At 36.1% G+C, this 27,481-nt stretch overlaps 2 protein-coding genes across 2 annotated transcripts in view; both read right to left on the reverse strand.

Moving 5' to 3' along the window:
• Positions 1–5,311, reverse strand: part of LOC131156553 (uncharacterized) — a 30,836-nt gene extending 25,525 nt beyond the window's left edge. The window contains exon 1 of the mRNA XM_058110335.1: positions 4,787–5,311. The gene's annotated coding sequence lies outside the window, so the exon portion shown is untranslated. The remainder of the gene's footprint in view (positions 1–4,786) is intronic.
• A 2,216-nt stretch (positions 5,312–7,527) lies between these two features.
• LOC131156554 (ubiquitin domain-containing protein DSK2a-like) lies at positions 7,528–24,714 on the reverse strand. The gene is made up of 8 exons (XM_058110336.1): positions 24,258–24,714; positions 20,273–21,130; positions 9,444–9,655; positions 9,260–9,346; positions 8,747–8,805; positions 8,312–8,340; positions 8,102–8,203; positions 7,528–8,005 (listed from the first exon to the last, which is right to left on the reverse strand). The coding sequence occupies exons 1-8, from the start codon at positions 24,478–24,480 to the stop codon at positions 7,857–7,859; spliced, it is 1,719 nt and encodes a 572-aa protein (XP_057966319.1). The 5' UTR covers positions 24,481–24,714; the 3' UTR covers positions 7,528–7,856.
• Positions 24,715–27,481: the final 2,767 nt, after the last annotated feature.

Consider the following 27,481-nt stretch of genomic DNA (forward strand, 5'->3'; position numbering starts at 1 on the left):
ATCCATACCAAACGTGTAAATACCAAATGTGTAAAATACCCAAGCACATTTTTTCTTCTTTCTCCTACTAGCTACTCCTTGCACTTGTCCTATTCTACTAATGATAATATTTTGAAATCAGCCTAGAATTTGCATTCATCACATGATGGTATATTCAATTGAGACCTAGTGGTGGAGAGAGTGGGGAATAGGTTGGGGGGTGGACAAGAGCTTACCTGTCTTTAGGAGGTCGCATCACCCACAGAAATGCAGCTCTTTCTAATATATCTGTATAAATTCTTTCCCTTCTCAAAATTCCAATTGAGTTTGTGGAGACTTTGAAGAGGATTATAAGGAATTTTTTATTGTCAGGGGTTGGGGAGGGTAAGATAGATCATCTAGTTAGCTAGGGTAGGATTAGAAGACCTAAGTAAGAAGGGGATTTGGGGCTCGAGAACATGGAGTCTAAAAACATTTTGCTAGTTGGAAAATGGCTTTAGCCCTTGAGGTTGACTCCCTTTGGCACATGGTAATTAGATTTAGAAGTAAATATGGTCTGCATCAGAATGGGTGGGATACCAAGAACGTGGTTGTGCTTCTCATGCTACTCCTTGGAAATTCATTTCTCAAACAGCGCATTATTTTACCCTCTTCCTCATTTTCAAGTTGGTAATGGAAACAAGATTTGTTCTTGGGAAGAAATCTAGATGGTGAGATCCCATTAGATGTACCCTGTCTTTTTAGATTGTAGAGGTCACACAATTCTCCAATTATTTAACTCTACAATTTGGAAGGTGGCTCTCTCTTAGGGCTCTTCACTTTTTTACGAATCTCAATGAGAGAGAGGTTGATCATTTAACCATTTTATTGAGAGTACTAGAATTTTTTTCGCCTATAGTGAGAGATGACTAAAGGATTTGGGTAGGGGATTCCTTTGGTTCCTTTTCCACTAAATGTCTTTTCCCTCAACTTATGAAATCCTCTAGTCCATGTACTTTTCCTTTGAATAATTTTATCTAGAAGGCAAAGGTTCCTTTCAAAACTAAATCTCACTTGGACTTTGGTGCTTTATCAGCATAATACCAATGATTTGTTGCAGAAAAGGAGGCCTCACAAAGCTATAAGTCCAGATATATGTATCATGAGCCATGACACAGATGAACCTATCGACCATCTGGCCCAACATCAAAGGATGGCTAAGCAGCTTTGGTTTTTGTTGTTTTCAATCTTTGGTGAGGCTATGGTTTTCCCAAGGACAGTTGAAGCTTTTCCAAAAGTGCATTACAAGGTCTTGAGAGAAAGAAGGGATGGAGGATCCTTTAGATATGTACTATCTTTGCTCTCCTTTGGACTCTTTGGACAAGAAGGAACTCATGGATTTTTAATGGCAAATCAAACCCTCTTGCATCCTTTGGGATAGAGTGGTTTTCATGTTTTTGGACTCATTTCTTTTGGGTTTTTCTGAGGTCTAATTTTGTCAAATCTACAAAGAGAAAGTAGGGGAGCATTATTGTAATCATATTGTTTTTTTCATTTCCTTAGGAGGATTCTTTTTCCTCCATCTTGATGTAAATTCTTCTCTTTCTTGTTAATGAATTTCTTTTTCTATAAAAAATTATTTAAAAAAACAAAACTGGCATATACGTAACAATCCAACACTCCAACCCAATATTTTTTTAATAAGAAAAGAAGGTATATTAGATAGAGAAAGAGAAATTACAACTAAATAGGACAAGAAGTTCACCCCCATAAAAATAAAATAAAATAAAATAAATAACACAAAAAAAATTAATAATTAAACAAGGAAACCCCCTCTTCAATCCTTTTCCTTCATAATTCACTGAAGACTTCAAGTTAGCTATTCCCTTTGACCTTTTTAGCTCTACTTTTACACCCATCAAAATGCACTTCATTTCACAAAACTTTAATCCAATTTATCCATGAGATCATGAACTTCTAAATCCTTCCTTGAAATCTCCTCCATTGGTGTTGGTAAAATATCATCCTTGCATTGCATCTCATTGAACCAAATCATCGTTTTCAAATATAGAGACCCCTTCCAATCCTTCCAAAGAGGATGGATGAACGTATGGCAAATTATAGGGGTGTGCAATTGGTCAGTTCGGCCAATTCAGCCAATTAACCGAACTAACCGAATTATTTCGGTTAACTCCATCCCATAACCGAACTGACCAAATTGGTCCATGTAACCGAACCGTACCTGACCGAACCGAATTATTGGATAATTCAGTTAATCAAATTTAACCGAATAAAAAATAAAATTAATTATGAGAAAAAATTTCATCTAGGTTATTGGTAAGAGCAGGGAAGAACCGAAGAAGAAGAGAATAGGGCACTGGACTTTGGGTACAACAAAAGTAAGAAAACCCAAATATGAAAAAAAATTAAAAAAGAACAAAACTCAAATTCAATGAACATTCAAACAAATATGAACAAAGAACACAAAGAAACCCATTTTAAAGAGGGAGACTGATCAACATAAACATAATAATTTGGAGGAAATATTCTCTCATACATTTAATCAAACACATTGTGCTCATCTTAGGGTATTGTAAAATTTCAATAAACATCAAAATGCAAAGACTTTTGAGTTTTGAACACAACGGAAAAACGAAAAACCTGAAGGACGGAAGGTCCGAATAAGAACTGCGAGTCTGCGAGAGTGCGAGCTGCGAAGTTGGGAAGGAAGCCGAAGTCCGAAGGGGAAGACTTGATCTGCCATTTTGGAATAGAAGGTTTGAACTCACCGTCACCGATTGTGTGCAAACTGCGAAGTGGGAAGGGAACTGGGAAGAGAAGGTGAAGATGAAGGGAACTGGGACTGGGACTGGGACTAGGAGTGAGGCTGTGAGGGAGTGCCAGCTGCTGACGAAGTTGCGACTTGCGAACTGCGAACTTGGGAAGGGAAGAGGTAAATAGGAAATTGGGTTTTAGGAATGGCCAAATCCCAAATGGAACCTAGCGCCCAACCTAACCTAAAAATTAAAATCATAAATCATATAATTTAATAATTTATATTTAATTATTAATTAATTAAAAATTTCAGTAATTTGGTTAATCGAAATACAAATAACCTATAACTGAACCAAAAACCGAATACCCGAAATTACCTCATTCTAAAACCGAACTAAACCGAACGATAAATTACCCGAACCAAACCGACCAAACTCGAACAGTTAATTCGGTTAAAATTGAATTATACTCACCCCTACTAGAACATAAATATATCCACACGGTTCACTAATTTTATCCAACAATAAACTCCCACCACAATCAAACTCACTTAGACCATCGCTTTCACTATCTGATAAATCCCCCCATTTCAATACCTACTTTCCTTTGCTAAACCCGTCAAACAAATTTCCCATCCTTTTCTTAGGACTTATGTCTTCCACAATACCTAACTCTCCTTCTAAATTCCTATTTAAAATCTTTGACACAACCTCACTAGAGTGCTTTGCCTCATCTTTGAACAATTTTTTTCATTCCCAATATTAAATTGGCATTTACTATACACTCAAAATGCTCTATTAAAGTAATAACTGAGTTCAACACTAAGTTTGTAATTCATGGTTCCTACTCCTATGCAGATTTCAGCAAAGTAGTAACTTAAGTTCAAGCCAATCACCAACCTAGAAGCCTAGCAAAACCAAAAATTAGGATTTTTGGTGTTTACTGGTGCCTCACTCAAGTTGTGGGACCACCATTTTGAAATAGAAAAAGTCAAAGTTGTTAGAGGGTTTCTGTGGCAAACTTGCAAGGGATGTAGTTGGTTTAGTTCCATTGGTTTTCATCAACATTGTTTACCTAAACAAAAATATTCAGCTTCTGAAGCATGCGAAGTTATAAACCAAACTCAAACAAAATCATAACTATAATGATCCTATAGTAGTGAAATTCTTTGTTGGGTGAGTTCCAACCCGCACGAAAAGTGTAAGCCGCATAACAATCTTGGCACTGTCTCAAAGAGAGGCTCGGTGAAATAGACGCATCTATGAAAATGTGGATTCCCTGCACTTGGACAAAAAGACCCTATGAACCTTCATTGTTCCCTATGATTGGCTTTCCGCCTTTCTTGTGCAGCTTTGGTGGAGGGCGAAGAAGGCCTCTTTCTGAGAGGGGGGGGCCTGCACCATCAGTGAGATAACACCCTTGAAGAGATAAAATTCTAAACTCATGTAAGAACCCACAGGCCAAGGAACAATCTCACATAGACAGTTTGTGGGGCGGCCTTTCAAAAGATAACGGAGGCACACAAAGGTTTCCTTGAGCTGGACGGGGATTGGCCCTTGAGTGTAAAGGCAGAAGGAAGCTTGACTGCTAGATTCACCCATCAGATAGGGATGAAAGCCGGCCTTAGTAATACAACGATGTCAAGTGAAAGGGTCTTCGTTCAATTGATAAAAGTTCATTTAGGGATAACAGGTTGATCTTCCCAATAGCCCAAAACTCAGTTTGCATTGGTTCTTTGTGGTTGGTTTGAGCCTGAAAATGGCGCAGGCATGCACACAAACTGAACTAGTTAACCTGTAAACACAACCTAATCCTCCCAGTTTTCAGTGTATCTTCCCAACCCAATTCATCCCCAACCCGAGTCATTAACGGATTTACCCAAATTAAAATAACTTCGATTAGAAAATATAACAACACTGTCATTTTGCCAACATAAAAACGACTAGTGCAACACTGTCAACACAAGCACTGGAAATTATCAATCTAGTCACATTCCCAAAGAAAATAAGAAATTAAAAAAAAAATTAGATGTTTGATGAAGAAAAATTGAAACCTGCAAATCCCCAAGAGCCAAGGCAGGCGACTGTCGACCGTTGCTGGTAATGGAGGTGATGGTAGTGGAAGCCTGAATGTGAATTGGCGCTCTTCACCGTGGGAGCCTCGTGGCTGCCGACTGGCGACTGCCGGAGCCTCGTAGGCTGAACAGGCGGTGGCGTACGAAAGCAAGGGTTTCCGCGGCGGAACAAACGGTTTGGCAGGAGCCGGTGCTGCGATTTCCTATGGGTTGAGTGAAAAGATAAGGGCGTCCACGCTCCGCGCGACACACCCAATCTTTTCTTATTTTAATTTTTTTATTTTAAATTTTTCAAAAAATAATTATAGAAAATATTTCTATCTATATCTATTATTTAAAAATTTTAATACCTATGAGAGGACACTGCAATGAAAAAAAAAACTTAAAACCTAGGAGAGGACATGACAATGAAAAAAAAATATTCACGTAGCATCCGAACTTCTCTTACTTTAATCCATAGCATGATAACTTAAAAAGAAATCTTTGAAATGAAGTTTGGTGGACAAAGGAAGCAACACGCGCGCGTTAGTAATTAAGGTTGCAATATGTCTTTATCAAGAGTCTTCGAGCATCCTTATTCTTATTTATATTAAAGTTTAGTTTAATGGATTGAAGTGGCAACGTGTGTCGGTAAGTGAAGTCGTAAAATATGTAAAGTTCAATTTGATGGATTGAAGTGGCACCATATGTCAATAAGTAAAGTTGTAACTTATGTGTCTTTGTTAAGATTAATTGTAGATTCCTTTAATATGTATAATAAAGTGGAATCCGTGAACTAAGAAGGCAATATGTATCAGTAAACGAGATTGTGATGTACTTTGTCGAGATTGGTCATTTATCCTTTCTAATGTTATAAATTCATAAAAAGAAAGTTAAAGTTGAGTTATGAGCCAACACTTTTAACCCATCTAAGATTTTTCATTCCATAAATTAATAAAAAAAAATTATAACCCCATAGCATTTTAATTCATAATCTAGCAAAAACATTTGGTTAGGGCTTGAAAAAAATCAGATCAATACAAGGACGCAATTATTTGGTAGGAAATTAATTCGCAAACAAAAAGTGCATTTCGTAAATGAAAAAAAAAATCATAAAAAATCACAATTAAAAATAAGCATGCATTTCTTAATAAAATTAAAAATATATATGATCTCTACTATCAATTAAAGGAACCCTAAAAGGTTTTCAATCATTTTAAATTTCAGTTATCCTTCCTAAAATGTCCTTAATTTTAGATTTACTTTTCTAATTAAAATATTTACAAATCACGAATGTATAGGTAATTTAATAAATTAAAATTTATTTTAAAATTTAAAAAGATCTTTACAACTTTCATTGCTTGTTTAACTCCCAAATATTTGAGGCTGCTTTCTTCTTCAATCATTTCTTTTTTTGTAAAATTCGTTAAATGCCCCACAAATTTTTCAAATTCTCACGTTAAAAGGAAAAAAATCAATATGCAATATTTTATTTCACCGAATAATTTTTAAAAAATCAAACAATCCACCATATCATCATTCAAATTTGTTAAAACTTATCACAATTTTTCAATTCTAATTATGAAACAACCCAACTCCTCCATTTTCTTTGATGTCCACATCTTATGCTTATCAATAGTAATTCTCAATATGTATATTTTTGTCAAAATATGCCCACAAGGTCCTCCATCCTTCTTATATGCACTCGACTTTAAGAATCAAGTATATTTAGAATAAGGTTAATACGATTTTTTTTTTATTTTTTTATAAAAACTACTTGATCAATAGAATTAATTACAATTCTTATTTTTCAAACTATACAGTATTAAATATAGTCTTTATTTTCTTAAACAACAAAGAAACAATGAGGAAAAAAGAACTACAACAATCTAACAAGAACAACGGGTTTGCAACTTGGAACTTATATACCAAAAAAAAATTTATAAACATCAAAGTGATCAATGGTGGTGGCCAGCACTTGTGGTGATTGTACAATATATAAAATTTTTTTATTAACATCGAAGTAGTCAATGGTGGTGGCTAGCACTAGCTGTGGTTGTAGAATTCGCCAAAGCTACAATGGAGACAATTGGTAGTAACGAGTTGTCGAGCACTTGTCGCAAACTCAGGTAACGGTGATGGTAAATACAAAATTTGCATTGAGATATTTTGTAATTGTGAGAAGCACAATTAGATCGTAAGGCTACTCGTAAGACTTGAGAAGGGATCAATGACTGAGGTGATGCTTTGCTTGGACTGAGAGGGAGAGAGATTGTGCGGATGCCTAGCAAAAGCAACAGGGCATACATTTTCTAATAAATTGGTAATCTGCTTATAATATACACAGCCTATGACTCTTTCATTACTCACAAATTTCCCTCCATTTTTCTTCATTGCTACTCTTACCCACAACCATTTGACCCAAAGCTACTACACCAACTACAACGCTTATCTGCTCCATTTAATTAAAGAGAGGTGGACGATGGAGGCAAACTCGAGTTCAATATGTTTCTTTTCTTACAAAATCGGCATTTAGGTTTAAAACATTAACATGAGAATTGAGTTTAAAAATTCACCAAAAACACTAGTTCAGATTCTTCATCAGATTTTATTTTTGCATGGAGGTATCATTTAACCCTTCCACCTCAGTAACTGCACCTGCAAACCCAATACATGACTATGCTTATACATAGAATATGAGTGATAGTCTAAAGGCCATAATCCTCAAGAAATCATAAATATAACAAACATTTCATCCAATACTTAAAAAATCTGTATGTACACGAACGATCACAGAGAGAGAGAGAGAGAGAGAGGGAGAGAGAAGGGGGGGGGGGGGGCAACAATATAGTCACAGGAATGCGTACGCCCATGGTCCATATGGACAAGTTCACAGCTATTAACTATCAATAGTGCGTACTTGCTTATTCACATGCTCAAAATGGAATCCGATAATCCCCAGATCTTTTGCCGTCTTTAGAAGACACTCCAAATTGACTTTTTTTAGTCTTACATGCCCACATATTAGACTCCTCAATTAAATGGCAAAACAGAAACTGACTTGAAACTTTTACGGACCAGGATTCCCCAAGAGCCGCTCCACCGCTGCATGCACATTCCCGGAAGTCGCACGCAGAGCTCGGATATTCTCTTGTGTGTCAAAAAAACCCATTTCTTGAAGCTGTGAAAGTTGAGTTGCATAAAGCTGCTCCGGTGGTACTACAAAGATAAAAAGCCAAATTTTCAGCGGAAGGGCATACATTGAGGATCGAGAATCAACATTATATTGTGACAAAAAGAGATGAGAATGTTAACCATCAGGTGTGCTTGGAACTGTCAAGCTGCCTGCTCCAAGTCCACCAAACATGTTCATCAACAAATCGAGGCCCGTATTATTATTATTATTATTGGGTGTCCCTGTGTCGGAAAAGAATATCATACAGGAATAATGTTGCATTTCCAAATGAACAAATATAGATGATGAAATGAAAAATTAAATTTGCATATTCGAGTTGTCTTAAATACCCGTAGTCCCACCAGTCTGAGTGGGTTCCCTGCAAGAGAAACATTGAAAATAATAATTAAAACCAGGGCAAAAGGAATGGTAGCAGAGAATTCGTCAACAAATTGCAGCAATACCACTGCCAAATACTTGGCTAGAGATAAAAATCAGAATATTGCTATACATTGTGAAAATAAAGCAAGCTCCCCATGTTTTCTGCAATATCTCAACAAAATACCAAGATTGTTGCAATAGAGGTGCCCTTATAAATGCTACAAGAGTACCCAAAAGAAATCGCAATAATTTCTTTTCAAATGCTATTTGAAGCAAAATGGCCTCCTCACCCAAACACATACCAATCATCTGAGCTATATTTCAATATTTCATTCAAAAAATGCAACTTAAGTTTCAGCCACCAAATCAAGTTGTTACAGAGGGAGGAATACATTATCACTTACTGAGTAGACTGCTGCCGATTAAGCTGAGATAGAAGTGACTGCTGGAAAGCCATCATCTGCTGCAGTAGTTAAAAACGAAAAGAAAAATAAAGGTCAAGCATGAGCAATTCCCAATCAACAGAACAAGAAACATTAAAAAAAAATGAGGGAGATCCAAGGTAGGCAACAATATGCCAATGCAGATGAAGATAGGTATTCAACATATGTCTATGCATGGATATGCTGTATGCAGACACACGCCCACATACCAACAAGAGAATGAAAATGCAGATACGCCTGTATGTATGTCTATGCATGGATATACTGTATGCACACACACATACTCCCACAGACCACCAGTGAATGAAGATGCAGATATGCCATCGCGTATGTCTATATGTGGATATGCTGTATGCAGACACATGCCCCCAGACCAACATAGAATCAAGATGCAGATGCTCATTTATGTGTGTCTTTGCATGGATACACTATAAGCAGACACGTCCCCAGATCAAGAGATATTTTAAGCAGTACCTGCAGAAGTTCTGGGTTTTGCATCATCTCTCTTAATTGAGGGTTTGAGTCAAGCATGGTACGCAGTTGCGGGCTGAAGTTGAGAATCTAAGATTCAAAGAAATGTCAAATAAATTTAAAAGAACCCCATTGTCAAATAAATTTAAAAGAACCCCTCTGCTCAGCTAACATGTTCTTACGGTACCTGGCTCATATATTGGGGATTGGAGAGCATGCTTTGCATCATCTGTGACACAGCTGGATTTTGCAGCAACTGGTTCAACAAAGCCGGATCAGGCATGCCTGAGAACATGCGTTCCATCTCAGGAAGACCAAGAGCTCCTAAACCGCCAGTACCAGGTGCTCTTGCATCCCCAGCAGATGCAGACCTTGTGGTAGTGTTTGATGGAGGACCTCCTGCCAATTTTTATTTGAAAGGTATATTAGTAACATTAAATTAACATCCCGTAGCAAAGAAATATCTTTTAAATAACAACAAATTCCCGCACATAGTTACCCGAAAACACTAACACCCTAGCGAACCACGTACTGGTACAAGCATTCTGAAACATGGTACATTTTCATTCCAGGATGTTAAATCTATCGATTCAAAGTTTAACTCAATGTCTTTCACATAACATAACATTTTATTAGTTAAATAAAAGTGGGGGATCATCACATATAAGTCTAGTTTTATCATTATTAAGTGAAAATCTCTTCTGCATTTAGAAACATCTCAAAGACCTCTCCAAGATATACATGTGAATTAAACACTTTTCACCAATATATCTATTCAGGAATATCCCTAATGTTCCACGTTTTAAAGCATGAGCCATACACATTGAACTTATTCCAGCAACACTCCCTGAGTTTAATAAATATGACACTTCACTCCTTCAGTGTCTAAAAATTACCAACAACCACCCACCCCCCCCCAAAAAAAAAAAAAAGATTCAATCTCATTGACAAAATAAACCTTTCGTTAGTCAATGTTAAGTCAATTAGAAAAAAAACAATTTTACCCTTAAAGAAAATTATATTTTTTACTCTTTCATTCAACTGTGTTGAGAAAATGACATCAACTAATAAATTAAGTTGCAAAAATCGATCAATTAAGTATAATGTCTTGACAATCAGACAAGTAAGTGAATCAGAGACCCAACCAGTTCTTGATTTGACTGGTCCAACCGATCTGATCGGTTTGGGTTCGACTAATTGACATTAGCATGATAACATAACTATACTTCCAAAAAATTTTAAATTTATAGTTAAAAATTTAAAATATAATTTTAAATAAAGCCTTTTCACCATCATCAGATTTAATGCAACTGCTGTATCCTCTCTCTCTCTCTCTCTCACATTTCCGATTATCTAACTTTCTTCTCTCCCTCATTATATGATTTCTGCAATTCCTACTGCTCTACGATAGTCCTTACTTCTGTGGAGTTTACCTTGCTAGAGCATACGCCTGCCCTTCTCAAGGGGGTGGCCTGAGCAACCAAACCACGTTCTGCCTCCTATTTTCCCTTCCTTGAAAACATTAGTTCTTCTGGTAAACACAAGCCCAATAAAAAAAGAAGTAAAACTTATTGTGTTTAATAATAGCCCACCCAGCCCTGCACACTTCCTTTTATCATAACCAGTCAAGCCAGCTGAACTTAACCCAGAATGCCCATTTCCACACTACATTAGCTGCCTCACTTGAGACATGCTCTCAACCATGTTGATGGCACTGTCACATCATCAACTTGGTTCTAACTTCAGACTTAACCCTGATTGTACCCCCACCTGCTTAAAATTTCTCTTACTATACTTTTTTTTACCTTTTCTTTCTGTTGCACCCTGACTTTGCACCGCCTCCCCCACATCATCATTGATGGAAAGTGCCTCATCAATGCGGTTTATAGAACTGGTGTCAATCAGATGCAACCTCATCAGGAACCCCAGTAAGCCGCATGAGATGTATTTGATTCATAACATTGCATGTTCGTGAAAGATGTTATGGATGACTATTTTGATAATGCTAGATGCAATATCATGTCCATGAATATTGGCCATCTACCCTTGGTTCTCCTTGACTAGATGATATGAGTGTGACTTAAGGGCATGAGAATACCAACCACGCCTTTCACTAGGACAAAAATTATTTTGAAACCTGTTCTACCAACAAGCTAAGGAAAAGTCATTAGCAACATCAATCATGTCAAAGCTGCTCAACTTGAAGACACTATAAGAAAGGAAATGCATGCACTTGAGGACATATGAAGTTTTAAAACACTCCTATCATTTAGTTTTTCATTCCTGATGTGTTCGATGCCAATTCTCAATTCACTCTTTTTCTTTCTTTCGTGCTGCCAAAGGAACTCAAGCACTAGATTTCAAAGAGTCTCAAAGTTGAGTGCTTGTTTTTTTCATCCTCCAACATTTCAAACATTGAGACTGATTTTTTCCAACTACGAGAGATTTGAGGCAAAACATGAAATCAGACAATGGATGGACCTTCATTTGTGACTTATTCAAAATTATTGATTAAGTAATCATCGAGTATTAAGCCCATAGATTCAGGAGTAACTAATTAGGATTATGTTTACAAGGAATTGTTTCTAATTTACATGTCTTAGGTGGTTTTTTATTTAAATAGCGTGGGGTTTATTTGTAATTTCTTTAATTCTATTTTTTTTTCTATGTTGAATAATAGGTTATGCTGTTGTAAAAAGGTTGATAAATGATGTTTTGAATTGAAAAGTAAACACGTACCCTCCCCATCTCCCAACCCAAAAAAAAAAACCCCATGTATCTAAAAGTGAAAATGAGTCGAGCCAACTTGCAAGCTTGTACTCAATCAACCCGTAACTCGCCTTAGCCGGGATCAAGTTCGACATACTCGAGCTTCGTATTGAGTTGAGTCTCCAGATGCCAACTTGCAAGATTAATCAAGCTTCCATATTATACATATATAAAATATAATATATAATATAATAATATGATGCAATAATATTATATTATATTTTTTTTAACTTAAAAGTAAAAAAAAGTGAAGCAAAGGCCCATGAGGAAGGCACAAGCTACACAACATGGTTGCATGAGTTTTTACTCTCAAGTATCCGTTAGAACTTAGGTTTTGATTTCAAATTTCAATCACCACATCATTATCCACCACAACCATGACACCATTCACTTCATCGTTGGGCTCCTTGGCAGAGCTAGTGAGCTCCTTGGGAAGTCAAAACCAACGAACCACCTTCAATCACCTCTATCCCTTTTAACATAGCACCACCTTTGCTATGCTACTATGCTCCTCGGCAAATCTAGTGTGCTACTTAGCGAATTTGGTAGTCTGGTCATCAAACCACCATGCTCGCCACAAACCCAATGTAGATCATGCACCTTGGTAGATATGGTTGACCTTCGCCCACCTCTACCCCTCTGTGCAAGCACTCCTTGAAAAAGTTAGTCCACCTTCACTCAACTTTGTTCCTCTACACACATGCTCAATGAATTTGGTCCTCCTCTCAAGTGAATCAAGTCAAGCCAAGTCGAGCTTGAATTTTAAAGATGTTTCATCAAGTTGAGTTCAAGGTATAGAAAATACAGGATTGATCAAGTTCTATTTAAATTTTGAGCCTAACTTTTTTCCTGTCAAGCCAATTTCTGAATTCAACACTAGGTCGACTCGACTCAAATCAAATACATCCTTACCTATATCTCCTTCCTACTCTCTTCATCCTTTACTTTGCTATCTACTCTCTTTCTCCCCATTTCCCACCTTGATGCTACATCACCCGCTCAACCCAATCATACCCGACTCAACCCCACTTAGTTGTTTAGAACACAAATAATAAGGTTAATGAATTTTAAGATAACAAGTAAGTTGGTGGTTTGGACTTAAAAAGCATGTGGAGATAACCTACCAACTACAATGCTAATATAAATATGAAATAAGTACATCTTAACCCTAAAAGTAAACATTTCTCCTCCATGATTAGAAGAGAGGGGAAGAGAGAGCAGGAAACAAATGGATACAAAACAACAGTAAAGATTTACAAGAAATAGGGAAATAGTGGAGAGAAATAAAAAGAAGAGGAAGAAGAAGAACAAGAAAAAATAAACAAGAGGGGAAAGAGAAACAAGAGGAAAATCGAATGTTAACTTCCAACTTCAAACTCACGAAAATTGTCTTCACATGGATGTTTGCACAATACTTCATGGGAAGGATTGAAACATAATAAAATTACAAATAAATCTCTAAAAACATATATATTTACAAATATAATTGACTACTAATTAAAAAAAAACATGTTTGGGTTTAGGATCCAACAATCTTTTGATCTTATTCCTTCAAGGCCTCTAAATTGAGTCAAAAAATTGATTTATTCAATGACATATTAGGCTAATACCCATCCTACATCAAGCTCTCCCCTTTTCTAAAAAAAAAAACTACTTTGAGTTGGTGAAAGAACCAAGAAGTCCAGCACAATGAAAAAAAGTCATCATGTTTCATAAAAAATGAATAAGTGGTGCACTTCAATTTGCTAGTGGAAGAGCTTGGGATCCTATCAAATTATACCTCTTCTTTTCAATAGAGAAGGTATATAAGTTTTCATAAGCATCACGTTTAACCCACCAATCAAACCACTAGGGGCATGCCAAAAGAATGAGGCTAATATTCCAAGAAAGGATGTCATACTGCATACTCCCTATAATAGAACCAATCTTGAACATAAGCAAGCAATAATGATGGAACTTTAAGCACCTAAGCAGTCTTGTACAGATCAAGATGTTGTTCAACCTTCAAATTCAACTTCCTGACAATTTCATCATTAGAAACCACATCCATATAACTACTTGGATCAATACTAAAGTACAAATTTGCTTGTGACAAATCACCTAAGTCAGCAAAAATTCTAATTGGTCTCCAATTCACAGGACTTGGTTAGGATCAAGGTCTTAAATTTCGATTTCAACTCAAGTTTCAAAGCTCCAAAAGTATGGAAATTTCGACGGAAATTTTGATTTCGATATCAATTTCAATTTTGATATGAAAAAATAATGGAAATCAGTAGTAAAGCATGAATTTTTTTGTTAAACTTTAGAAATGGTCAACACAAATGACATTCATAAATCATTAAATATTATTTATTACACAAATAATGATAATTTAGACATGAATGGTTAAATAAAATGTTGTAGTAAGATTAATTTTTCATATAATTTCAAAAGCACTTGTAATAATCTTTGGTTTCAATAAAAATAAATAAAATAAATTAAGAGAGAAATTTCACTTCACTCCTATATCTCTCATTTGAATTCTGAGCAAATTTCATTGCATAGTTAAAATTTCAACAAGTTTCGCTAAAATTTCGAGATTTCGATAAATTTTAAATGATTCGTAGAAATTTCGACAAAAATTATGCAAGACAGAGATCGACTGCCATTTTGATTCCAAGAGTGACGAAAATTAGAGATTTCAATGGAAATTTCGACAATTTTGTGGAATTTTAAGACCATGGTTCGAACATTGTGCAGCTTGATGCCCAAAACCCCAACATTTGACATACTTAATTGCTAGCAGGATCAAAGAAGTTGTTCCGAAATGCTCAAGAGCCTTCGAAGGAGTCATTGTTTGAACTCGTTCACTTAACTTCTCAACTAACTTCTCTTGCACAGCTCCAGTGGTGGTCCTCATGCCCAAGGGTCGTTATGAACCAAAGAGAAATATGCTGCAGATCCTCTTCTATCTTATGAAAACCTGTACTGCTTCTCCCAATGCGATCAGATGACATGAAGTAAACTTGGAGGGCATAGTTGTCTTAATCCTATCCCATAAAAAGTAATCATCATTCATCACATCCGAATGACATCTTGCTTCAAATCAAAAAGTTGTAGATGCACACACTGCTTGTAGTTAGTAGGTAAAATTATTCATGCATGGCCGACTTCATCTAATCCCATGCTCTGATCCTCACCATATTGCCTCCTTTTGAATATTTGTTGTCATTTAATCCACCAATTTCAAAGAGTTCCCTTCAATTCAATTTGGCCAAATAGAACTTTCAAGCCTCATTACCCAATCATCAAATTGATCAGAAGATCCATACCATAAATCTTCACACAAGTCAAAAGTGTGGAGAATCATAGCAATTGTGCCTCACTTTCTTCTTTCAAATATCAATACAAAAGATATGCTACAATTAAGGAGGCCCTTTCAAACCCTTAGTCGAAATATTTGTATGATGTGCAAATGACTCTAATGAGACTATTAGTCATTTGTTCAATGTTCATGCATTGTAAGGCAGCAAGATGCATGTGCAACAATTTGTCTTCATACTCTAGTGAGGTTTGGGTGGCTACAGCAACAATTCAGGATTTTTTGAAAGTGAAGTTTGGGGGCTTTGGGAAAAGGAGAGAGAAAATATTTTGGGACTGCGCTGTTTATATAATTTCATAGTTGCGTTGGCTAGAAAGGAATGCTAGAGCTTTTAAAAATCAAAAGATCTCCCCAAGATTGCTTTGGGAGAAAGTTACTTTTCTTGCTTCTTTCTGCACTCATTCTTTTGGGGGTCTTGAGGGTCTTTTTCTGTCCAACATTCAAAGGGATTGGAAAGCAACTTTGATGGAATTTGTTAGTTTTTTTCATTTCTTCTTTTGTGCTTCTAATTGGGGGATTTCTAATCCTCATTTCATTGTAGTTATGTTATTTTAATAGAATTATTTTACTATCTAAAAAAAATTCTTCTTATCCAAGGCTGCAACTTTAGTTGCTAGCTTGTCAAAATTTTAGTAAAGATCCCCAAAGCATTTTCATATTTTGCACCGTACTGGAAAATATGTCTACCTTTCCTATAATTCAACAGTAATCTCCATGTTGATTTTTTTTAACTGCAAATGTATCTCAGCAAAAACCTCAAGTACCACTGACAACTAATCCCAATCAATTCATGCAATTTTCCTCAAAATTGACTCTCCACTTTCTCACAAACATCTTCAAATTCACCTTTAATCTAGAATCCCACAAAAAACTAAAAATTCTTCCAGACTACGCACAAAATTCAGCAATAACATCTTATCCTTGCTGGCAGTGGCAATTGATCCTCTCAACTATGGGTATAACAGTAACAATCGAATTCTACTGGGCAGCTTCAAAGTATAGCCCAGGAAAGCACGAAGTTGTGGCTCCAATACTTGGTTTACATTTTCTGGAAATAGCAAATGAAGGTGGAAAATCTTCCACAAGCACGTTGCCAATACATGAAGGGCATGATCCTCTGACAGCAAATTTGCATGATTAAATTTGGAGTGAACGTACACTGGAGGATGGTAATTTAATGGTCGTACTGTGTGATGGTAAGAGTCCAGGAAATTGGAGGCTTTGAAGTGGAAGGAGATTCTGTCGTCGGAACATGGCACCATACACGTGGCCAAATAGCAAAGGAAATGGGATATTGAGGAGGGGGCCTTCGAGTTTTGAGGGCATCTGTTTCTGTGGGTAGTGGAGATATCATGAGATTATGTCGGAAAACTAGTGTTTGAAGTAAAGGCATTGGTCCTACTTCTCTAGAACACTCAGATCTCAGTGGCTTCTGTGATTGCATTGCCTAGTGTTCTCATTGAAGGGATTATGGACTGTGATAGCGATTGCAGTGAAAGGAGGTGCAGTTCATCTCTGATCTATGGCTTTGACAGCAGCAGAAGGGTCTCTGGTTATGGTTGGAATTTGGAATGATTCTTCAACAGAGATGGATATGGCATGGGGGTGATCGTGGCTTGCTCCAATACCAAATGATGCAGAATAACAGTAAGGATTTGCAAGAAAGGAGCGAGTGGAGAGAAAGAGAGAGCAAAAAAGAGCCAGAGAGAGCAACAGAGAGAGAGAGCGAGAGAGAGAGGGTACGAGTGGAAGAAGAGGAAGAAGACAGGAGGAAGGAGTTACAAGTGGAAATCACACATTAACTTCCAACTCCAAACTCAGAAAAAAACGTATTTTCATGGATGTTCACACTACTTTTCTAGAAAATATTGGAACATAATAAATTTGCAAATAAAAACCTAAGGCACATATATTTACAAACAAACACATGCACCCAACTACTAACTAAACTATACATGTTTATGTTTAGGACTCTTCACAATCCTTTGGTCCTATTCTTTAAAATCAGTCTCCAATGTTGGGTGAAAACAATCCATCTGATAACTCGCCTCCCATCCAACATTGGAGAGAGGGCCATGAAATAAATTTTGATCATTTGCCAGCACTCACCAGTACCCTTTTGTGTCACTGACTAATGCACCAATTGAGCTTCAACCATGCAACAGCCACCTTTCAACACCCTTCAATGTTGCAGACTCAGCAGCCCTGGCAATCTTGTAAATCCTTCCTCAATTTATCCAATGTGTATTCATCCCATTGTATCGCTTTCTCTCTCTCTCTCTGTGGACAAACATTTTACGTTGTATTTCCATCCGAACTAAGGGGTCATTTGGTATTGTTTTTGCTTTTTGTTGTATACTAAAGGAACAAAGTATGACATTGTGTTAGTTTATGTTGCTAGTTATCTGTTCTGTGCCTTATAAAAAGCAGAAAACTAGATTTGAACTTTCAGTAGTTTTAGCAACCAACTGGTGCACTACTTATATATGCAGAATTATTTTTTATGAATTAAATCATTCATTTCATACATATTTTTTAACTAAAATTAAAATTAAATGTCTATGCAAATTTACAAAATAAATAAAATAAGGGTAAAATCCAATAACACTCCCTGAGTTTCTTGAATATGACACTCCACCCACTGAGTTTTCAAAAACTACTACAAAACCCTCCAGAAGTTTAATTTTATTGACAAAATGAAACTTCCATTTATTTACATTAGTCCACTGTTAAGTATATGTGAAAAACAATGAATTTTACCCATAATAAAATGATAATTTAAAATTACATCAACTTAATAAATTAAATTAAGAAAATTGATTAATATATTGTCTTGAAATCTGCCCAATTGAATCAAAGACCTTACCGATTCTCAAATTCATTAATCACTTTGGATCAATCAGTTGATATCCACATAAAAAAAATTATTATTTCAAATTTTTTAAAATAGATATAAAAAAATTTATTAATCATTAAAAATAGCAAGTAATTACTAATTATAATGCAACAAAATGATTGATAAACGTAATTTATTGGGCTTGTTTCGCATCGTTGCTGTTTTTTGTTTCTGTTTCTCCACAATGGGAAAATAAATTACAAAAACGCGTTTGTTTCTGTTGTCAGCTTTTTGTTTCTATTGCTAGTTTTCAATTGTCTGCCAAAAAACTGAAAACCAGATTTTATAAATTTCAGTTGTTTTGGCAAACTGTTGCCAGAAATTTTAACATCCAGAAACAGTTTTTGTTATTATTTTATACACTTTTAAATTAAAATTAAAATTAAATGATCATCTGATTTTAAATATAATTAAAATAAAAATATACATAAATTTCAAATAATAATAATAAAGCCCTTTATTTTTATTATAGTAATTTTTTAAATACTTATTATTTGTAATTTTATAATTTTAATCATATTTTAATAATATTTTGATTTAAAGATGAAAATAAGAATTTTTTTAATTAGGTTTTTAATTTGTATTAGTTTTATAAATGTTAACCAAACAGGTTGCTGGTTTTGGTTTTTAGTTTTTATTTCTAGTTTTTGGTTTTCATTTCTGGCTTTCGTTTTTCTAATTTTTTACAGTGATACCAAATGTCCCGTTAATGACTAAAAACATCATAAAATAAATAAAAATAGTTTAATATTTTTAAATCAAGTAACCTACCAAACATAGTGTTAAAAGAAGTGTAAATTAAAACATTAATGCTAAATGAATAAAGAGAAGTCGAATTTATATTAATTAGTTGACCTTTGTTCGAGGCAACTCATTGATTTTTCCTAATTTAGTTCAAGTTGCTACGTTATTAAATATAATATTCAATTAGAGCCGGAAGGCAAGTTGCAATTCAACAAACTGGCTGATCTGGGCCAATTTTTAAACTATATTTTATTTTTTTTAAAGATATATTTAGTCATTTAATTTGCATGGGATGTATATAATAAATATTTTGAAACAATACAATCATCAAAGTATTTTTCTGAATTATTAATATTATTTATTCTTAATATATTTTTTTTTTTCTTTTGAGATAATAGTCTAATTATATTGCTGTGCTTCTGTCAATTGGTTGACTCGAACTAGTCATTGGGTATTTGATACATAATGTACTTAATTGACCAATTTTACCAACTTAATGTATTAATGTCATTTTCTTAATTTATCTTTTCAAATTTGATTGAAAAGGTAAAATTGTAATTTTATCATGAGTAAATTTTACTTTTTTCCCTAGACTTAACAATTGACTAACAGTCAACTAACGGAATGTTCATTTTTTCAATAAAATTAAACCTCAAGAGGTTTTTTGGTAGTTCTTGAAAACTCAGGGGTGGGGCGTCATATTCAAAACACTCAAGGTGTAGCAGGATTTTACCCAAAAAAATATAAACATATATAAAATTTCTAAAAATTATAAAAGATAATGATAATAATAAAAAGACATGAAAAAAATATTTTCACTATTTTTCAATCGTTATGTACAATCAAATTGTTCCTGCAGTACCAAAAGTGAGCTCCAAAACATAGTAATTAAGCAGAATAATTATAATAGTTTCTATTTTTTGCTATAATATTTTAATATGTGTTCTATTGTGTTTTTATTGTTTCAATCATATATCAACCAAAAAGGTGGCTAGGGTATTTAAATGATGAGATACTTGTATGCTACTAACTTCACATCTTAACAACCAAACACAATTTTAATGGTACTCAGAATTCATCACTTTCTGAAGTATGAGGACCCCTGCTTGCTACCAATTTTAAAAAGTATCAGAATTCATCACTTTCCAAGATGCATACTTCTCTATCACAAAACTACAGAGGGGGAAAAGTAAAGCAGACTGTCAACAGAATGCCTCAATAAAAAATAGAAGAGAGTGAAGATTACCACTGGTGTTGCCCCATGGGTTAGGGAGTGGGTTAGTATTTGGGAGAGTACGCGCTGCACTCGTTTCAGAGCCAGTGGTGGAAGGATTATTCGACCCCTCTCTGGCTTGGGCCCCTCCCTGGTTGCCCAAAAGAGCTGCAAATGGGTTCGATCCCACATCATTTCCAGTACCTCCAGCCATTGCTGTAGCATTCAAGAATGGCTCCTGAACATTTTCATACATACGCCTGAGCATATTAAATCCCTCTGGAGAAGATTCAATGTTACTCATTGCCCTGTCAGTGTTTCGCATCATCTCCCGCATTAGCTCAGGATTCCGTGCAGCTTCTAATGTCTGTCGGAGAATACCAGGATCATTGAGTATATGTGCAAGCTCAGGATTCCGGTCAATAATCTCACGCATTTGAGGATTGCTCATAATCAAGCTGCGCATTAGATCAGGATTATTCATTAGGCTCTGAATGGCCGGCATGTTCATTATTTCCCTCATCATATTGGGGTTCTGAGTCAGTTGTTGCTGAACTTGTTCAAACTCTGGAAGTCCAGCTCCAAATAAACCAGAAGCTCCCGTCCCAGCTCCAGCTCCCGCTCCAGTTCCAGTACCAGTGCCAGTGCCAGTGCCAGTGCCAGTGCCATCGCCAGCGCCAGCGCCAGCGCCACCTAGACCAAAAGCCAGACCAGGAAAGTGAAATGCCCCAATACCAATCCCTCCACCAAATCCCCCACCTTCACTGGCACCAACACTCCGTGCAACTCCTGGAGCATTAGGAGATCCATCATTAGTAGTGGCTGGAGCTGGTGTCGATGCAGCGGGGACAAAACCACGAACCATGTGAACAGTGTGATCTGCCTGCAAACCTTCAACACAAAAGGAACAAAGGGAAAGGTCATGCTCAGTGAAAAGCTGGGGAAAAAATAAAGAAAAGAAAAGAAAGAAGAAACATTTTGGCAGCCTTAGCAACAGTTCCCTGTTTTTCTAGTGACCATGACATAGATTTACAAAGTTCTCAGAATGCAACCATTCCAAAAGTCAGATCACAACCAAAAATTCTACTGTTCTACAATTAAAATGTGACAACAATAACAGGAAGCACTTGAATGAGGAATAGGAAAATATTAACAAAAATATTTTTCTTTTAAATCACATCAGCAAATAGAGAACCTTTTCTTAATATACTACTGCCCAAAACTCAACTAAGCAAATAGAGGGAAAAAGAGAGAGAGAGAGAGAGAGAGAGAGAGAGAGAGAGAGAGAGAGAGAGAGCATGAACAAGAAACCAACTATGGTACAGAGCCAAGCAAAGGCCCACATCACCACCAAAATTCAGGACAGGAGGTCTTGAAAATTATTATTTAAAAAACCAAAAGGATACGTATTTGTCAACATGTTGAAAAAACTTAAACATTTACAAGGATAGTGCCAACTCTACATTCCAACATTTCAAAATATAGGATCTTAGAATCTAAGCTAGGTGAGTACTCAGAAGTTTATCTGATGGAGAAAAATGCTTGCTATAGGATAGAAGTGAGTATTTGATTACAAAATAGAGAATAAAAGATTAGCAATCACAATGGAATCATATAAATCATGCTTGGCATTCAGTTAGGTTTAGATTGAGTTTGTGAACCTGGATTTTAGGCTCTTTTTTACCTTCATGTCTTTCAAATTCATTCTCAAATCAAGATCTTATAAAATAAAATACCAGGATAAATGATTGTAAGTTCAAATATTCAAGGCATAATATGACAAACTGATAGTTAAAAGGAAATCACATAAGACTGCAGATGTCATATGAACAATTCAAAGAGACAGAGAAATCCAACCAAAAAGCTAAATTGATACCAGGTGCAACAAACTCCAACTTTAATCTTATATCTATACGTATATATATATATTAAGTAAAATATGTGCAGACTTCCTATTGTTTTCCATTCATCCCGTATTGCTTAATAACTTGACATACATTGTTGGTCAGCTTTTATGCGAAGTGGTAACCTAACATGGTATCAGCTGTGCTTTGGAAGGTCCTGTGTTCTCAAGTCCTATTATCTATGATTCCTCCATCATGTCTGTTATGTGCGCTTTGTATTGTTTGTGTTTGTACACCTATTTAAGTTCTTTTGTCTGCCTTTTCACATAGGGGAAGCGGTCACATCTGAATGGGGGTGCTAAATAGCTTCATGCATAGTTTGGACACCGCCTAACAGCTTAAGCTTTTAAGTGAAGTGGAAATCTAACACATTTCAAGCATTCTTGTTATTTTTCATTTCTTTCAAGTATTCTAACTCCTGATTGACTGATTATTTCTCATTGACAGCATAATTAATTTTGGAATTCATAAAAATAGCTTTAATTGTCATAGTTCAACATTGTGTTCAATTTTCAAAATTTTCAGTTATCTTATTTATCAAAATAATTCTGACTTTATTTTAAAGAATGGCATTCTTTTTTTTTCACATATTTGTTTCTTAATATACTCTTCTTCTTCAATCATACTATTTTTGCGTTCAATACCACGTGCATTGCAAATGGGTCATTGCTGGTGGAAAGACAAAAAAGCATCCCCATCCTTTTAAAACCCAGAGTTTGCTTAATCTAAAACAACAAAAACCACAACAAAGCCTCGGAACAGACTAAGTGGATTGGCATAGGGCCATATAAATCATTTTCTATCATTTTTTTTATCAAAGCCATTCTTTAAAAGTTGGAGTACTCTCTTTGAGCCTAGAAGATAAAATATATTAAAAATAAAGTGCCTCTTTTGAGCAAGTGGTTAAATTTCTTTTTTGGGGGGGGGGGGGGGATTTGGCCAAAATTTGATTATCGAAAAGGTGAATCTCAGACAAACATGACTAACATTTTGTGCCGGTTCAGAATGCTAGAATATCTTTAAAACCACACAGCCAGATAGGAGTTGCATCTCTTATCACCAATACCTAATGCAACATTATCATCATCACTATAGATATCTTCATCCAAACTCCAAACTGAAACAGGGATCACCATCAAACCTGTTTCTAAATCATTTTGTGAATATACAATGCTTAATCAGCATAACTTTTTCCGCCACTTAACACCAATCAAACAAATTTGTAAAAATACTCTCGGTACCGTTTCATATAATGCCCCCATGGCTAGTGGAATCACGCGTAGAAATTACTCATACAAGTAGTTGCACTGTAAAATAAGAATCAAGGGCACATTTCATCTTTGCAACCATGATCATCGTCCTATCATTTGCTTAGACAAGTTAAAAGCATCTTAAAACCCAATCTCCCCCCTCTCCCCATACTCCTCCGCCAATTGACCAAAGAATATATACCTCAAATGCTATGGTGTCGTCAGGCCAGACAGTCATAATCAAATTCTGGAAGCCCTATTCCCTTACTATGAAACCGAAGCAGAATAATCAATCTTAAAACAGCCATGTAAACTTAAAATAATACTCAGCAACATATTACCCTGGATCAGGAGAGAGAGAGAGAGAGAGAGAAAGAGAGAGAGCTATCTACAGTGTAAAGCCATTAAGACGCCTTTACAATAGACCCACCTCAGCATCCATAAACCAGATTAAAGAGGTAAACAACCATATAAATGTCATAATCACATTGGGCACGCATTCAAATCACAACATTAATAGAGGCCTACCACGAATTCAATTCAATCACATGGGTGGGCTACCAGAGTTTTGAATCTTTCAATAGCTCATCAATCTAAACAGAACCTAAAAATATGTCGCCCAGGTAAAACTGTTTTTCTTTGTGCTGGGCCAAGACCAAGCCATTACCTATCTGAACAGAATTCCCCTTCATCTGTTCTTCAAAATATTTAGGAAAACGAACATCTAAGCCTCAAACTCTTTAATCACAATCCATCAAAGAAAATTAAACCCCAAAAAGAATCACCATTGCTCCAATTGAATTTTCAACGCGATCATTTCACAGTCAAATATATATATATCAAAAGAAACAAAGGCATACGTACCGTAACTATCTAGGGTTTGGTCGTCCTTAAGGATCCGGCCCTTGTAAATCAATCTCTGCTGATCAGCCGGCACGTCGCAGTTCTGTGCCAGGAGGGCTTTGAAAGCCCCGACCATCGAATCGAGGTTGGTCCGCACGGAGAATTTCGATCCATTTGAGCATCGGATGTTGATGACGACTTCACCGCCCAAGCTCGGCTCCGTTGATTCGCCTTCGGCACCCATAGTCGGTCTCAGAGCAGAAATGCACACAGATCCGCGAAAAAAAAAAAAGCAGAAGAACAAAACCCTAACCCTAGACACAAATCGAATCGAAGCCCCGGCGAGGGGGAGAGGTATCGAATGCAATAAAATAAAAAAAATAAAAACAAATGTAAAGGAGAAGATATTGAGAAAAAATAAATTAGAGAAATAGAGAGAGAGAAGGAAGGGGGGACTTGTCTGTCTTAGGAAAAGTGTGAAGAGGTGGAAATGTAAGAGGGGAGGTGTAAAAAGACATCAATTGTCCTTCCTGTTCGACGTGGGAATTACAAACTTGTACGGCTATGCAATGGGTGCACGCCACGATAGGGGCTCCCGGGGCATTTTTGTCATTCCAGTTGTAGTGTTGAGAGCGGTCTATCAGTGACGACGTCGTTTCGGTTTGATTTAATTTAAAAAAAAACCAATGCAGGATATATCACTTAGATTGACGGCTTAGTACCTTTGAAAGCATAAAATCTAAATTTTAAAATCAAGTTTATATACATTTTAAATAAAATATAATATAATTATATATTTATACTATATTTTTAAATTTTATTTGAAAATTAATTTAATTTTTCAAATTTGAAGCATTACTAGAGGGTTTTTTTTTAATGACCTTATTAATTTAACAATCAAAACATTAACCCCTCGAGGAAGACAACTTCTTTAAGAACACAAAATTGAGAAGAGTGAGTTTTCTTAATGTTATGTTTTGGTTAATTAGTGTTGCAATCAAAAATCAAATGACTTTCACAATACCGGATCACAACCACCTGAAAAGAAATAAATAAGGTTGGTTTGGAAGACCCAGGGTGTACTCTGTGGGATCGCTCCGATGCCTAAGTGAGGTATGAGCTTAAGAGGTTTTATGCAACAATAAAGTAAGTTAGGATAAGATATCTTAACCTCTTATCTGAATCCTCATTTATAGTGATGGAGTTTGATCGAAGGGTAATATGTCATTTTTTTTTTTTATCAAAGGGTAAATGTATTGATCAAAATGTATGTACAACTACACTAGGCAATCCTAGGCCAAGAGGAACAAGGTTCCATACATAGTCAGATTATATTACATTCTACTAAATACATCAAAACCCGGGCATTCCCATGGGCCAACTAAGCCAATTCTACAACTCAATCACTAAACCCAAATATTGTATCTACTACATCAGTTAGGACTATTAAATAACATACAATTCAAATTTGTCATAAATAACCCTATAAGTGTATCTTTAAATCACTTTAATAAGCTCTGAAGGAGAGATGACATAGTTCTCAAATCTGCCCTTGTTCCTGAAGTGCCATATAAAGTATATAGTAGCTGCCAATGCAATTTTCTTCCCTGTCGAGTACATTCCTCTACCTTTAGCTTCTTTATGCAGCCATTTAACTGCTGCTTTAATGGTTGTCTTGTGTCTTCTTAATCCCAGCCACCTTCTGTCACGCCCCGAACCCGGAAATGGGACCCGAGGGTGAAAATGTAATCTAACTTGTCCTTGTATCACACAAATAACCACATATACAATACAAAGGATGAGGGTCCAACCCCTTGGGGTTCCTACACACCCTAAACACATCCAAACACAATCATATACGCAGCAGGAAACGGTCATCTATATACATATGCAGTACCATACTAGAGTCTATACAAGAGCAGAGCATGGCTCTAACAAAACGTACAAACTGGGTGCTCAAATACAACTCGAAATGGCAACCCAACAAAACTATAGTCCTAACACTTACCCAAGCGCTAACGCAGTACACCGGCCACTACACTCCATACACTAGGACGCTAGTTCCGGTTACTCGAAGGACCTGTAAAATTGTACGTACAGTAGGGGTAAAACAACTCTCAGTAAGGAAGAACACAGGTTATATCGGTGTATGACATTTGAGTGTTATCATGATACAACATACACGCAGTTAAATGCATTTCAGTACTAATTTACACAGTACATACACGCACACATACTGTGGCCATTTATACGCAACCTCGTCACAATACATACACATGATCAGTTATCCTTAGTGTCATCACACTCTTTGGCCCGAAGCCGGCCCGCCACATACGGCATTAACCCGTAGCTAACCCGCGAAAACGGCGCCACCGGTACATGGCTAGTCCCCGATTCCCATGGCATCATACCGGCGCTAAACTGGTGGATCCATACCCTTCAGCCTGATCTGCCGGAATAGGCTCACGCCCTCGGATATAGAGCCGGACACTCTCAGTACCTGGAACAATTTCAGAACCGCGTTCCTACTAGCATTTCAACATATCACACACACATGCATGCTCATATAACCAAATAAACCACACTCATTTGGTAATCTAAATCATGGTTTTCCAAACAAATACAGTTTAAATAAATTCAAGGCACAGTCATCCCAATATCACAGTATAAATCACACATATACTCGGTTTTCAACAAAACCCGAGATTCAGCCCGTCGCCCCCTTTTTTCCAAAACTGTAATAATGAAAAACCCATAGTTTTCCCCGTTAGATCCCCCCAAATGAGTAGCCAAAACACACACAAGACCGTGGACCACAGTTCCATCGAGTCCGATTTTAAAAATAACCAATATAAACATAGTTCCCCTTACCTTAATCCCGTAAGCAAATCCCGAACTCTAAGTTCCCTAAACAAAAAACCGAATTTCAAAACCTACAAATCACAGTATAGAATATGTTCACAAGATAGTTACCTACAAATCTACCGAATCAAAATTGAAAATCAAGCCTTACCTCGATTTTACGCCGAAACCCAAAAATCTCTGAAACGAGATTCTGATTCGTAGAAGTTGTAGAGAATCCTTCCACGATCCTCGTGGTAGCTTCTATTTTCCGATTCCGTCAACGATTGGCAAAGACTTCTAGAGAGAAAGAGTAGGGAGAGGTTTAGAGAGAGAGAGAGAGAGAGATTTGAGATTTCTTAATGAGGAAGTAAAGGAAATTTCCTTTTATAGCCCTTTGACCC

This window comes from Malania oleifera, chromosome 5 (genome assembly GCF_029873635.1).
Source record: "Malania oleifera isolate guangnan ecotype guangnan chromosome 5, ASM2987363v1, whole genome shotgun sequence".
Lineage (NCBI taxonomy): Eukaryota > Viridiplantae > Streptophyta > Magnoliopsida > Santalales > Ximeniaceae > Malania > Malania oleifera.